The sequence below is a fragment of the Engraulis encrasicolus genome, chromosome 18 (genome assembly GCF_034702125.1).
Source record: "Engraulis encrasicolus isolate BLACKSEA-1 chromosome 18, IST_EnEncr_1.0, whole genome shotgun sequence".
Taxonomy (NCBI): Eukaryota; Metazoa; Chordata; class Actinopteri; order Clupeiformes; family Engraulidae; genus Engraulis; species Engraulis encrasicolus.
The window spans coordinates 25156248-25170987 of record NC_085874.1 but is presented as its reverse complement, the minus strand read 5'-3'; the positions used below and the strand labels follow the sequence as shown (position 1 = coordinate 25170987).

The following is a 14740-nucleotide window of genomic DNA, read 5'->3' as shown; positions in this document are numbered from 1 at the left end:
AGCCTTTTGTGCTTGTGCACATCACTGGGCCAATATTTAGCCAAAGTCCACTTTTTTTCTCTTTTTTTAAAACACTTTCTTACTCTTGTTTTTTACAACCTCACTTTGGTGGTATTGCCAGTGCTTTTCATATCCACTGTAGCCTACTGACCTGACTTAAGGGAAAGGATACATGTTGCAAGGACACATGTTGCATGTAGCCTCACTTTGCAACATATGGTGGGCATGGCAATCCTCATGTAAAGATACAAACCCTTTACACAAGCCTCTTTTCCATAAAGTTGAAGCAAATCATTTTTTTGGTGACAGGGGAGTCTATTAGACAAGTAATTGATATCCCAAACTACTTCAGAAAATACTGCAATGTATTGAGGGGAAAGAATGCTATCACGGAGTTGTGCGCCTGGACCTGCATGGTTTGGAATAAGCAGCATGTTTAGGCATCCTGTGTAGCCTACTTGACTCAAGAAATCAACACGGCAACGCGGCAATTATGTGACTCTATTGTAAGACATAACACAGATATAGCACAGTAAGTCAAATAAGCAGTAGGGCCAACATTAAGTATCAATTCGCTGATTATTCAGTTCAAACGCGAAACCTATCTGACACATTTCGTCTTTGACAGGCGAGTGCAGCCTACGAGCTAAACCTCTCCCCCCTCACACAACGAATACGACGCTACACTCTAACAACGTTATTGTCGCCTGCTTTATTGTTTTGCTGTGCTTTCCGCGTGTTACTACAAAGTACCGTTTCTTCTTATTTCAATTCGTCTCGCAAGGCGCAACAGTGGACAGTGGTATTGCTCTGCTCGCTTTCCTTCTGAAACTAATTCTGTAGGCCTACAGTAGCGCTTGTTGTCACGTGACACATTACAACCAATCACAATGCCGAATCTCTGAGTCTGCCAATCGGATTCAGTTTCACTTTCTTCACACAAGCGTGAAATCTCAGATTTCATTTGACCAGGGCATTAAAAATGAATTAATTCACCTGCCGTGTATCGTCTTTAAAAAAAAAAGGAACGAGTGTTTCTGTAAATGTAACGGAGTGAAAGTACTAAATTTCGCTTTGAAATGTAGTGAAGTAAAAGTATAAAGTCTTACCAAATAAAAATACTTGAGTAAAGTATGAAAGTATGGAAATGTTACTTAAGTACAGTAACGAATTACATTTACTTCGTTACTGTCCACCACTGGCTTGTTCCTCCGCTCCGGAAAAATAGTTCCAGTTATTGTCTTTGGTTGCTGCGCAACGCGCACCACGTTGGTTACGGTTACTTTGTATCGTTGGTCGCGGAGTGATTATTAGATGTCAAGAGTCATTCATAGAGTGTTGGAGGATACTCTCACTCCTAGTGACGTGTAGAACGCCTCTTGTCCAATCACAATTTGTGAAATAAGTCGACCGGATCTAACTATTGTATAAGATGAGATAACTAGCCAGTCAGCACCATAGCTGGAATGGCCATAAGGCATACATGGCATTTGCCTCGTGAACTGTTGATGATTTTGGCTGGGTCCTGATGAAGACCTTACAGGTCGAGACGTCATGTCAGCTTTTCACACATTAAATTACGACAAGGGAGCTGCTGTGGTGTGCGGATAGTCTTTCCTTTTTTCTTGTGTGTTCTTTTATGTCCTGCACCCACGGCAATTACTTTTTGGGATGTGCCTTTACCTCACACTTTTTGAAGGTTTTACTAATGAATCATAAAAAAGCCTTCTGTGTTTCTTGAACCTTTGAATGGTGATGGTGATAGTTAACCCCTATAGGGTTTCAGGTTGAAACAGTATCTCGCTTAAAAAATTCATCTTCCACTTAATACAACTGTTTGTTGTTTACGGTACTTTAAAAGTCAACCCACATTGTCGTTTTTATAATGTATACTAAGTTAAAATGTTGTCAAATGTCAAACCAACAACTTAATTTCATTTTTCAGGTCAATATTGTACGGCAATTACCCATTCTGCATCATTGTTTCAATCTGTCGGGTTCCAGTCAGGCGCAATAAAAGGCCATTTCAAGTGCAATAATCTGCAATAATAAGCGCAATTCAAATGTTGCCAAATGTTAAAGACAACAACTTAATTCCATTCCGCAGGTTAATATTGTATGGAAAAATGTATTAATGTGTCTCTGTACGTAGTTTACTTCAAAATATGACCCATTCTGTATCATTGTTTCAATCTGTGAGGTTCCAGTCAGGTGCATTAAAGGGTGAAAAATGGAGACTGAGGGTCATTATGTCAGCTTAAAACCCGATATAATGGTCACATTTACACTGCAAATGATAAAGGAAGAGCAGGTGGTGGACAAAAGAAAATAAAACTTGAAAGAATGAAAAGATAGTTGAGTGTCTTTTAGGCCATTTTATTGCTGTTTATGACCAAATATGCTGTTTAAGAGTTGTTAGAAGTCTAAAACAACAACTTAATTTCATTACTATTGTATTTGAAAATGTGTTAATTTGTCTCTGTATGTAGTTTACTTCAAAAGTTATGACCTATTCTGTATCATTGTTTCAATCTGTTGGGTTCCAGTCAGGTGCATTAAATGGTTAAAAATGAAGGCCATGGGACTTTATTTCAGCTTGGTACCTGTCAAATTCAGAAAGTACATACTTCAAAGATATGAAAAAATCAGGTGCCATAACAAAATCCGTGGACCCCCCTTTCCAACCCTACTAGAGGTACCGTAACTCATTAGACTAGAGGTGACCGCCCCCGCCCCCGCCCCCTCTTCACTGCAATTTTTTTTGGGGGGGGGGGCTCACGTCTGTGAAAACATGGCTTTATAATGTGAAAATGACCATCAACACATCATACAAAGACAATAGTTGAAGTGTGTTGCTAAATATCTGCATAATTAAGATTTGATTTAAAAAAAATATTTTATAAACTCACATGATTTAAGTAGATATTTAGCCTGGCATAACAAATCTGGTCCTTGAGTAAAGTGTCACTTCATATTCGCACAGTTTCAGTCAGAAAGAGGTGACAGAGGTGGGCGTGTTCTCCATTTTGCATGGGGCACCTAAGTCACGCCCTTCTATTTCCGATCCGTGGGGCTGGATCTCTCAAAATTTTGAATTGGAGTTAATGGAGCGAGTCAAACTAAATCCTCATCCCGTTTGGCATGTGCTCCGGATTTCACATATGATGACAGTGAATTTGAAAGGTTTCGATTTGCGTCGTAAGACCACTCATTTTCGACACGCAGGAAACTTATTTTTTGTGCAAAACTGTGTTAGAGACTACACGTACGCCTCGCATATTTGACGTGAACCGAGGCACAGCCAACCCTACCGCTGCACCGCGGCTTAAGTGGCTGCACGTCGGACATGCGACGTCTGTTGTGTAGTCCAAATAATTACATATTTTTGCACGCACACAACTTAAAAATTGCTTGCCAAGTGAAGTCAACAAGCACACCATTGGTTGTTATTAATTCCGAGGCACAGCATATGTGTGATCGACAGGGAAATGCGAGGTGGATCGGAAAATAGCTTTGATCAGTCCAGTACAGCCCAGTCAAAAGTTTTTGCCTTCCCAGCCCCATGAGCCACCCGGAAGGGGTGAAGACTTAGGTGCCCCATTGACATTGAAATTGGGAAAGGTAGCTGTCCTTCCAGTGAGCTAACTGGACATCGAGCCATCAAGTGTGATTCGAAATGAAAAATTGCTTTATTTCCTCCTTTGGCAGTTCACTGCATTTGTGGGCGTAACAGGGATATGTTGAGGGCAACATCAGATGCTGACTTGGTGCTGCCTTATATCCAAAATGCTGTGCATGCTCCCTCTCAACGGGGAATCTGAAAACAAACATGGCTGCCACATGAGGTCCTACCTTAAAACTCTCTTTATTCTCACACTTATGTACGTAGATATTGAGAATCGAAGGTATAAATCAACATTGTGGTATCTAAATATGTGGTTGCTAGATCTATTTACGGTATAGCCTATTTTATGATTCTGCTGTCTGCCGGCTATTCACTACTCATATAGCCTGTGTAAGCTAAGCGCTAACGTGATGAGCGTAACTCCCGCCATAGAATCGCTGTAACATCAAATGCGCACGGCAGCGCACTCGTTAGTGCTATTCGTAATGACCGCCTCATCAGCTAATTTCACATATCTGATGAGAGACCTGTTTATGTCGGGGGAGTCATTGAGCCACTGCCTTCCGTTTCGAATCCAGTCCTAGTGAAATGCTCTACCTCTATACATGGAACCGGCTTCACGTGTGCCATGTGCATTACGCCTCTTTTTGGGGGAAAACATAGGGGGATAAGCCAAGACAAGTCAATTGGTGGTGTTGGGAAAGAATGAACGAAAGACAAAGACCTGTAGACTAGCATTGTTCACGCTCAATATGCTGAAGACGTGTTGTGTTGTCGGCTGTTCAAATAAGGCTAGATTCAGACTAGAGCGTCGCGGAACAGCAGCAAGAAGACTGAGACTCTTTCTGTTTAGTTTCGGCTGGTGTGTTCTACTCTGCCTTTCACACCGACAGCATCGGCGTGCTCGGCCAGTCCTGTTCAAAATTCCCCACAGCCAAAGCTAGTTCGCTATGTTTCCATTTATTTTAATGGGACACCGCTGCCCGCTGCCGTCCGCTTGAGTGAAGAAGGACAGATCTGTTTCCATCTAGTTAACTAATTTGAACACAGTTTAGCACAAAGAAGCCAGTACTATGCAAGCAGTCAAAAGGTGCAACAGGATCTCAGTTCCAGTGCCCCCTAAAACATGCCCCATTTTAAGTGTTAACATTTCGGACAGTAATGCACCAGGACCTTTTGCATCACAGCTGAGGCTGGCATATGACTTTCAGGGCCTGGAAGTTTGAAAATCCCATAGACTCCTAGACTGGGAAATCCCATGATGTTTTGCACAATTGTTCCGGTCTGAAAGACAGCAATGGATGCTCATCCCAAAGTGCTTGCCGGAGGTAGGGAGCCAATCCGATAGCGTGGAGGGGTGGAAAGACGATGATGTGTATTACTCGAAAAATGAAAGCTTGCGCTGACATACTGTATAATGGCATGTATTAAGATGAATATAGTATCCCATGTACTTGGTTAATCTCAAGTCTGCAACACCACTGTCTTGAGTAGTAATTTAAGGATGATGGATGACCGTATCATTTTTATAATTGAAAAGTTGTCTTGTTCTTGTAAAGGCTCTGTGGGCCGGATGAAATGACTCAGCGGGCCGCATATGGCACCCAGGCCTGAGTTTGCCCACCTCTGCTTTAAGCCAAGAGGCGAAGATCATGGAAATCATGTAATGTGATATTTGTTTGCATGTTATGTTGCACGTAGACTGTGCAAAAAATAATTCTCTGTGTTAATTATGTGTCAGTCCATTATTATTACTTATTTATCCAACAGGTAGGGTTTACCATCATAGTACAACCAACCAGTAGCCTATCTTTCTCTGTTGTCAAACGGGTCAGCTGGTTTTGAAGGACATGTTGCATCAATTTGGTCGATGCTTGCAACAAATGACCCCAGGGTCACCAAGTTAATATTTACTGGAAATGCAAAGTCTACTTTCAAGATTGCTATAAATGTAAAACTTTCCCTTAACTTAGTGCTGGTAGGGCAGGCATTAAAGGTAAGACCAAATTATCTAATCATGTTCAATAGTTTAGCCAACTGTCCTGTTTGTAATTGCAGTCATAATTTGAACAATAGTCAAGATCCTCTTCGATGTAAATTGGAATATCTCCTTGCATTGAAACATTGACGTTAAGATTATTGAATATATAATTGAATAGGCCATATTTGTTATTAGTATTCATGTTATTACTGCCATTATTGTTATATTTGTAACAGATGTAGTTTATAGAAGTGACTCATTTGCTCATGTTGCATGTTGTGTGCCACCCTGGTTATGAACCCTGATATATTTACAATTTATTTTTTATTTATGTGAACTGTCTATATAAAAGCCAACCATGACTACAGTATGTTGTTGCAGCCTTTTTTTAGAAAGTGCGCTCAACTCCCAACTATTTCTAAGGTCTTCGGGTGCAAGCAAACAGCAAAGTTCATATTTAGTTTAAAAAAAAAAAAAAAATTGCAGCAGTCTCGGTGGTAATTCCTGCAGTCCCTGGATCAAACGGCAGGAATTACACCCGAGAGTACGGCTTTTTTTTTTAACAAAACCTAATGATAGAGACAACAGTACTGTTGCTGCATATGTTCAGAAGTGGATTTGTGTGTGCTTACTGTTATCTGTTACACTATACTGCATGTCTGATATTTCTACAAAGTGTTTCGTATCAAAGCTTTTCAAGTACTCTCCCATATGGATACCAAAACAGTGGGAAATGACCTCAGGTCGGAATTCACCCTAGGTCCCGTGTCTCACTCCATTGAACCATCATGCACCCACATTCTGCTTTTTAATGTATTGCTCTGCATTGTGTACTTTACAGATCAGAATCGATTCTCACGCACATCCACTGGTAACTGGTTTCGGGTGTCGGTTCAAAAAAGTTAATCCATAGGTAATGAAGAAAAACGGCTTAAATGGGAGTTCATCGGTGTGCGGTTTTCTTCATTACCTACTTTACAGATCAGAACATGAGAGCGCTAGTGCACAGTGGTGTGATTGCGGCCCTGCTGTCTTTAATGTATTGCTTTGCATTGTGTACTTTATAGATCAGAACATGAGAGCCATCGTTCACAGTGGTGTGTTTGCGGCCCTGCTGCTGTCCGTGACCTGGGCTGCTCCACAGGGCGACCACGACGCCCATCTCCATCATGGACCAGACGAGCCTCATCCACAGCACGAGGAGAAACTTGTACTTAAAGAACCCAATGCAGAATTTGGCTTTAATCTGTACAAGAAACTGAGTGCCATGCCCGAGTACCAGTCGAAGAACATCTTCTTCTCGCCATTCAGTATTTCCATGGCTCTGTCCATGCTGGCCCTTGGGGCGAAGGGTGACACCTTCTCCGAGATCTACAAGGCTCTTGGCTACGAAGAAATGACCCCCGAGACGGTCAACGTGGCCTACGAGCACATCACACACATGCTGGGCAAGCAGAAAGAAATTACGCTGGATGCAAGCAATGCTGTTGCCGTTATGCAGGGGGCAAAGATCGTCGACAAGTTCTTGGAGGATGCCAAGCACTATTTTGACAGTGAGGCACTCTCCGTTGATTTCTCCAAACCAGATGTCGCCAAGGAGGAGATCAACAAGTACATTGCAGAACACACCAACAACACGATCGCTGACATGGTGAAGGAGGTCGATCCTGCCACCCTTGTCATGCTCATTAACTGTGTCTACTTCAAAGGTAGGTCTGCTTAAAGGTACAGTATAGTCACATTGAAAGTATGGTGAAACATTTCCCCTGTTCTTTTAGAGATTGCTGATCCTTCGTTTTCCGTTGCTTCTGTTTGTTTGTTTCTGCTTTTCAGGGCTATGGCAGAGAATGTTTAACGAGCGGTCAACGGTAAAAGACGACTTCTTGGTGGATGAAAACACGAAGGTATCTGTAGATATGATGCACAAACAGGGCTACTATGAGTACTACGAAGACAAGGACAACTTCACCACTGTGCTGAGGATTCCATACAAGGGCGACGCCTCCATGATCATCGTGCTGCCCGACGAGGGCAAGATGAAAGAGGTGGAGGACAGCATCTGCCGCCACCATCTGAGGCACTGGATGTCAGCAGCGAGAGGAGGGTAATGTCTTATGCAATCGTGTTTTTTTAAATTCTCATCAAATATTCCTTACAGTGATATAATATAGTGATTCATGGATGATTGCAGGCTGATGAGGTTGACCACTGGTGCTGGATGAAGTTTTTGCATTTCTTAATTGATAGAAGAGATGAGTCAGCCGTTACCTCTTGAATCTGTTAATGCAAAACTTTCAAGTCACTCAGTGACAAATCAATATTAAAATGTCATGCTGCCACCTACTGGTGAGGGAGTTCACAAACCTGTCATAAAACAAGTGTCCAACTCAATACCGAACCTCCCTTCCTCTCCTTTTGCTTGTGAAAAAACCCCAAATGTCGTTATGCCTAGGGGTACTTTCCAAAGCACGAGGCCACAGGCCACAAGGGAGGTTTGATTTTGAGTTGGACCCCAAGAGTTAAATTAGCAGAGGGGGGATCTTGATTGGTCTTGCCAAATAGGCCGGATTTGACCCAGTCTGTTCACTACTTCAGTAATGCATATCAATGGTGCCGGTTAAATTAGAACGTCATGTTTTGAGGAAATTAGACTCTCATTCTAACTCCCGAATTCGAGTTTTTGAGCCAAATTTGAGGCGAGATCACTTCAGCTGTTAGTTGTGCATAAATTATAGGATTTTACTGTATAACAGCATGTAAAATGCATCTGGTTAAATCCAATTCAATTTCTGCTGAGGTAGTAACTGAAGTGCTACCGCAAGAAAATAAAACAGGCAAATGGATCAAACAGTGTTGGATAATAGATGAGAAGTCAACATCTAGGATATGGGACAAAAAATACTGCTTAAGAAAATATGTAGGACTTCTGAGTAGAGATGTCCGATAATATCGACCCACCGATATTATCGGCCCGATAATAGCATAAAATGTAATATCAGTCAATATCGGTATCAGATTTTTGACCTATCAAAACCGATATAATGATGCTTGAATTACTGGACACTTTTCTCCTTAATTATTTTTCTATTTTGCACAGACGATGTTAATATTTGGAAAGCTTTGTTGCATTCGAGAATGCATCTACAATAAAATGAAGCATATTTTGTTCCACAACAGGAGATGTGTAATTTTACCTAAAATTTGATTTGAGGAAAAATAACCCACATATATCGACATCGATATCAGCCGATATTGGAATCGAAAATTGAGAGTTGGACAATATCGGCATATCGGATATCGGCAAGAAAGCCAATATCGGACATCTCTACTTCTGAGTGTTGAGTTAGCCTTTTCATGAAATGCTTTTGGCCGCCTCATAAAAGGCATATTTTAATTGCCGTACAATGTTTCTTTTCCTTTCAGCTCTGTGAAAATTGAAATGCCAAAGTACTCTACCTCAGGCAAATTTTCATTGAAAGACACCTTGGAGGCAATGGGAGTTGTCAGTGCTTTCTCTGACACAGCAGATCTTTCTGGCATGACGGGAGAAAAAGTTAAAGTATCGAAGGTATGTATTTATGCATTTAAGTTCATGATGCACTTGATGACTTTTCACATTTGTGTTCACTTGGGGCAATGTAAAATTGCGCAAGACGCAAGATTGCCAAGTGATGCTTCACATCTCTTGCAGCCTTCAAGAAGAAAGTAAAGACTCCTCTTTCGTGACTACTAGACTAATGTCTGAGCTGTCCTAGCCCCACGCCAGACTCTTGACATAATGTGTGTGTGTGTGTACTCTACTTCACTAAAAAACCCTAACCCTTCTTTGCATCTACACTTGCATATTTCCTGTGTACTTTGTATCTGCTAGTGAAGTTGGCCATGATTATGTCCTCGTTTGAAAGTCGCTTTGGTTATAAAGCGTCTGGCAAATGTAAAGATGCTTTATGCCAATGTAAGTCTCATACTGTAGCTTCATTCAAGAAGATTTCATCCAACTCAAGTCTGTCTTCAATCCCTTCAGGTGGAACATCAAGCAGTTCTCAACGTGAATGAGAAGGGAACCGAAGCAGCCGCCGCCACAACAGTAGAGATTGTCCTGATGTCTGCACCTGTCCAACCCAAGCTCATCAAAATCAACAGGCCCTTTTTAGTTTTCATTGTTGAATATACCACTAAATCTATTTTATTCATGGGCAAGATTACAAATCCTACAGCCTGATAAAGAAGGAAAATAAATTGATGTACCCCGATTTTTAGATGGTTTACATGTGTATGTAATAAAAGTCACGTTGATCACCAACCATGAACTCTGCTCAATATCATTTTTGCTGTCCTTTATTTGCATTATTGCGTTAACCTCAAGGGCAAGGTATATGTGTAAAATTATGCCCTGTGATGAATCTATGATTGTTCTTAATATTATTGCATTTAGCATAGGTTATGTGCCTGGTTCAAGGGTGCTTTTTCAGTATGCTACTGTAACAGGATTCTTAACTGACATTTTTCAATCCCATTACAAACTGCTTGGCCTAATGGTGCAATGATTTCTAGCCGTACAATATCACTGTTTTCTAGTGGTGTCAACAATAATCGATTCAGCAATGCAATGCGGGGCATGGACAATACAATGCGGCAAGTTCCAGAATCGATGCAGCATTTTTTTTACGTTTCAATTACTTCTGTGGATATTTGAGGAGCAAATGAATGTTAAATTAAATGTAACCAGGTGTAGCGCCTGTTGTTGTTTTTATTTGTTTTATGCACACATATACATGCGTTAATGCACACACATGCACTCATTAGCGCGCACACATACACTCCCTGCCAGTGGAGGGAGCACTGATTTGAAGCCGACCCTAGTCTTCTGAAACAGGAAGCCTGAAACATGGGGAGGATAAAGGGAGGAGAGAAGTTTTGTAAAGTCTTTGTGCACAGAGCAGGGAGAAGTTACCCTGGTTGTAGCTTAAGGCTACAAGGCCATGCATGTTGCATGGTGCCATTGTTTTAGTAGTCTATGGCTACAGTAGTGTGGCACAGTAGTGCAGGTAGAGACTGCTTCAGTGTAGCTTAAGGCTGCACTCAATGGGTGCATCCCAATATGTGTCCTTGCCTCCTCCACTTGCGCTTGTCTCCTCGTCCCGCCTCCTCGCCCCTCCTCCGTGGAGAAAACTATAAAGTTTCCCAGCTGTCATCCTCGCCACAACAACTTTTGAGGGACTGTTTTTCATTCACCATCCCAATTGCAAATGAGAAAAAGACTTTACAATTGAGCTTTTGCAAGATATTGAAATATAATGCTGTTGTCAGTGATGTCATCGTGACGAGAAGCAAGTGGAGGAGGCAAGTGGAGGAGGCAAGGTCACATATTGGGATGCACACCAAGTCTCCTTGCTCTGTGTACATTGGGTGCATCCCAATATGTGACCTTGCCTCCTCCACTTGCCTCCTCCACTTGCTTCTCGTCATGATGACATCACTGACAACAGCATTATATTTCAATATCTTGCAAAAGCTCAATTGTAAAGTCTTTTTCTCATTTGCAATTGGGATGGTGAATGAAAAACAGTCCCTCAAAAGTTGTTGTGGCGAGGCTGACAGCTGGGAAACTTTATAGTTTTCTCCACGGAGGAGGGGCGAGGAGGCGGGACGAGGAGACAAGCACAAGTGGAGGAGGCAAGGACACATATTGGGATGCACGTTTGGACAGTTGTAGCTTAAGGCTACTTCTAGAGGAAGCTAACCGCTTGCTGCTGAATGGTTGAGCACTACCCCACAGTGGAACAAACAAGTCAGCATCAGGTAGAAGCACTGTCTTGTGTTCATGATGTTTTTCTATCGCCTTTGATGTAAAACCATGGTAATTGTTTGCAATTAGTGTCACAAATGCCAAGTGATAAAACCGGAACGTCTGTGTTTAAATGCAACAGGGGAAGTGTTTGTGTGCTTGACTTGCATCCCCCACGCCACCAAAAGAAATGCACCTAGGAGCCCATGGTCGCAGGTATCTAGTGTTTAACTTTGTAACCTCCTCTAGCTTGCCCAACGTCACACGCTTAACCAGTTTTACCCATCATAGGATGCCATGAATGTGAATGTGTGTACAAATGAATAACAAAAATGTGAATGCCCTAAAATCATTGTGTATGTATGTGTATACTGATGTGTGTGTTTTTGGGTTGTTACAGCGGCACCAGTGCAGCTACCTGAGTGTTTGTGCCGCTTTCTCCCCTCCGTAAATTACCTCCAAGCCAGGTGCTTTTAAATAGTATTTCTGTGTCTATGGCGAGATTTACTTTTTTATCTTTCTAGTTCCTTTTTTTGTTGTTGAACTGAGGCTCTGGGTAGCAGAACTGTTTAGCTCCACTTTTGAGCATACCTATAGCAAGGGTCCTTGTGTGTCAGCACAAAATAGTACAGTATTGTGTGTAAAGTGGTTTGCTGTGGATTACTGAGTTGTGTGGTTTTCACAAGAGTGCAGTGCCTTCACTATTTACCAGAACTGGGTTTGGGGTCACCTAGGGTAGTAGTAGAGGGGCCCACTGTGTATGTACTAGCCTGCTGCCCATACAGCCTCAGTTTCAATCCCCTTTTTCTTTCTTTTCTTTCTTTTTTTGTCACATTTATTGTAAAAAATAAAACTATTTTTGATTTTCTCTATCACATGCCTCTTGGATCATTGATTGGGTTAACCCTGCATGGGGAACATTTTAGGTGAAGCAGAACACCTTCACCCTATTACATAAATAAAAGCACTTCAAAGCATTGCAAGACTGATACAGACTGATACAGTAAACAGCCAATAAATTGTTGCTCAGTGTCTGACTACTTGTACTGCCTCATCATGACTGATGAAACATTTGCTGTGCTTTCAGTAGAAATGTAATGCATTGCAAGGCATTGTAGAATTGAATTTCAATAAATAGCCAGTTTTAGCTGCAAAAATTGCTGTACTTTGGTCATACTAATAAACGTTGGTTTATTATTAAGTAAATATTCATGAAAAGATTCATGAAAAATATTTGGCAATAAGCATCACAGTGTCAATGAGCAGGGTAGTTGCAATACCTACTCTGGCCACATCCTACACAGTGCACCTTTAATAGAGCATGTGTATTAAATAACAGAGTATGACTTAACTATACTGGTAAAATCATAATAGAAGGTGTTCATGAAGGGGCTAACCGCAGTGTGGGACTGGCCTTTATATTAGCCTACATCACAGCAGGTTCACTAGAAAACTATGGCTTTGAAACAACTGTCACCCTTGTCACTTTTTGGCACTCACCTATTTTCCATGAAGCAAGCTAGTATACAGTAGGCCTATGTTAAGTTATACATTCTAAAAATGCTGCTATACTAAGAACCACATATGTTTATGTGTAAACTGTGAGCAAAGAGTAGTTGCCTTGCTCATCACCTCACGGCACACAGTGGAAATAATACCAGTGTTGTTATCCTAAAAAGTGGTCAGTATAATATAGACTTCATTTTACTCAATATTAAGTACATATGAAGAGTTCAGATGCAAAACCCCCTAAGTGACTTTTCAGAAAATAATCTTAATTCATTTTTATTTAATACAAAGCTATCAGAATTGCACATTTTTATTTTATTTATGTAATATATCTATTTATATGCATTATCAAGTACATGAATGTAAACCAAACCAACAACTGGGTTCTCTAAAAATATAGAAGTGCAGGTCTTCAGAAATGGAGTTAGGCGGTTTTGCATCTGAGCTCTTCATATTAAGAGCTGTGGAGTTGAAATAACACCGCACAATGCAACGGACAGATTGAGTCTTATCTATTAAATCGGGCCCAATGTGTTAAGATAAATGATAAATTATCTTCATTAAAAGCATGCTCTATGGGGGTGCCACAAGGTTCCATATTAGGACCTCTGTTGTTCAGCACTTACATAAATGACCTACCATCTGTATGTGATTGTGTGGAGATACTGATGTATGCTGACGACACTGTATTATACACACACGTCAAATATCCTGTACAGGTGGCCAATAAGCTGACCCAAACACTAACCAAGGTCTCAACGTGGTTAAAAAACTCCTGTCTCACTCTAAATACCAACAAAACTGTTACAATGTATTTTAACAATAGATTTAAACTAAATGTTGTTCCAGACATATATGTTGATGGAACAAAGCTGAAGAATGTTGATGAGTTTAAATATTTAGGTGTGACCTTAGACTCCACTCTTAGTTTTAAGAAACACATTAAAAAGCTTGGTAATACTGTAAAGTATAGCACATCCAATTTTTGACATATTCGTAATTCACTGAGTATCGATGCTGCTGTGACCCATGTCAATGCTATGATTATGTCCCACTTAAATTATTGTTTATCAAGCTGGTCCCAGGCCAACAAGAAACAAATCCATTGATTCACTGTACAAGCAGGCCCTGAAGGTCTTAGATAGAAGATCTTTTCAGTACCACCATTGTCCCATACTGGGCAAGTATAACATGCTCAGCTTTGAAAACATCATACAATTTTCTGATCTGCGGCTAATTCATAAAATAATTCACAATGCAGCACTCCCACCTCTAAGAACATTTGTTCAACCCTGCTCTGAACATATGAGCAGAACGTCAAGATCCACCATTAGGGGTGATTGTAGTCTCCCAATCAGACGAACTGATTTTGCTCAATCAGCCATCTCTTTCAGGGCATCCAAAACATGGAATAGCCTACCCAGTGACCTAAAAAGTATTACTGATTATCAGGTCTTCTCAAGGGGTGTGATAAAATGGATATTAACCAACCAGTCTTGTCAACACTAATCATATGGTTTTTAATTCAACATATGTCTCATAACTGTATGCCATTTTAATGTGTGTGTGGGTGTATGTGTGTGTTGTTTAGGGCTATGAACCCATGGCCTATGGATGTGCTTATTTGTTCATGTAATGTATTTTAATTTTTGTTTTACCTGTCCAGGGACTGCAGATGGAAATTAGCTATATAGCTATAATCTGGCACAAGCCATCTTTTTACTTCTGTAAACAATGTCTATTGTGGATGGTCCCTGCTGAACTAAACTAAATAAACTAAATTAAACTAAACTAAACTAAACTTAACTTGCACTGACTTCAGTCATGTAGTTATTTG

The 14740-nt window shown here is 40.8% G+C and overlaps 1 protein-coding gene across 2 annotated transcripts; it reads left to right on the top strand.

Moving 5' to 3' along the window:
• Positions 1-5546: 5546 nt before the first annotated feature.
• LOC134469197 (alpha-1-antitrypsin homolog) lies at positions 5547-9916 on the top strand. Of its 2 annotated transcripts, none has more exons than XM_063223320.1 (5): positions 5547-5621; positions 6674-7315; positions 7440-7710; positions 9030-9174; positions 9631-9916. In XM_063223320.1, exons 2-5 carry the CDS (start codon positions 6682-6684, stop codon positions 9826-9828), a joined length of 1248 nt encoding a protein of 415 aa, XP_063079390.1. In that variant the 5' UTR covers positions 5547-5621; positions 6674-6681; the 3' UTR covers positions 9829-9916. The 2 variants fall into 2 exon arrangements, with proteins under 2 accessions (XP_063079390.1, XP_063079389.1); XM_063223319.1 differs by lacking the exon at positions 5547-5621 and adding an exon at positions 6453-6519.
• The last annotated feature ends 4824 nt before the right edge of the window (positions 9917-14740 follow it).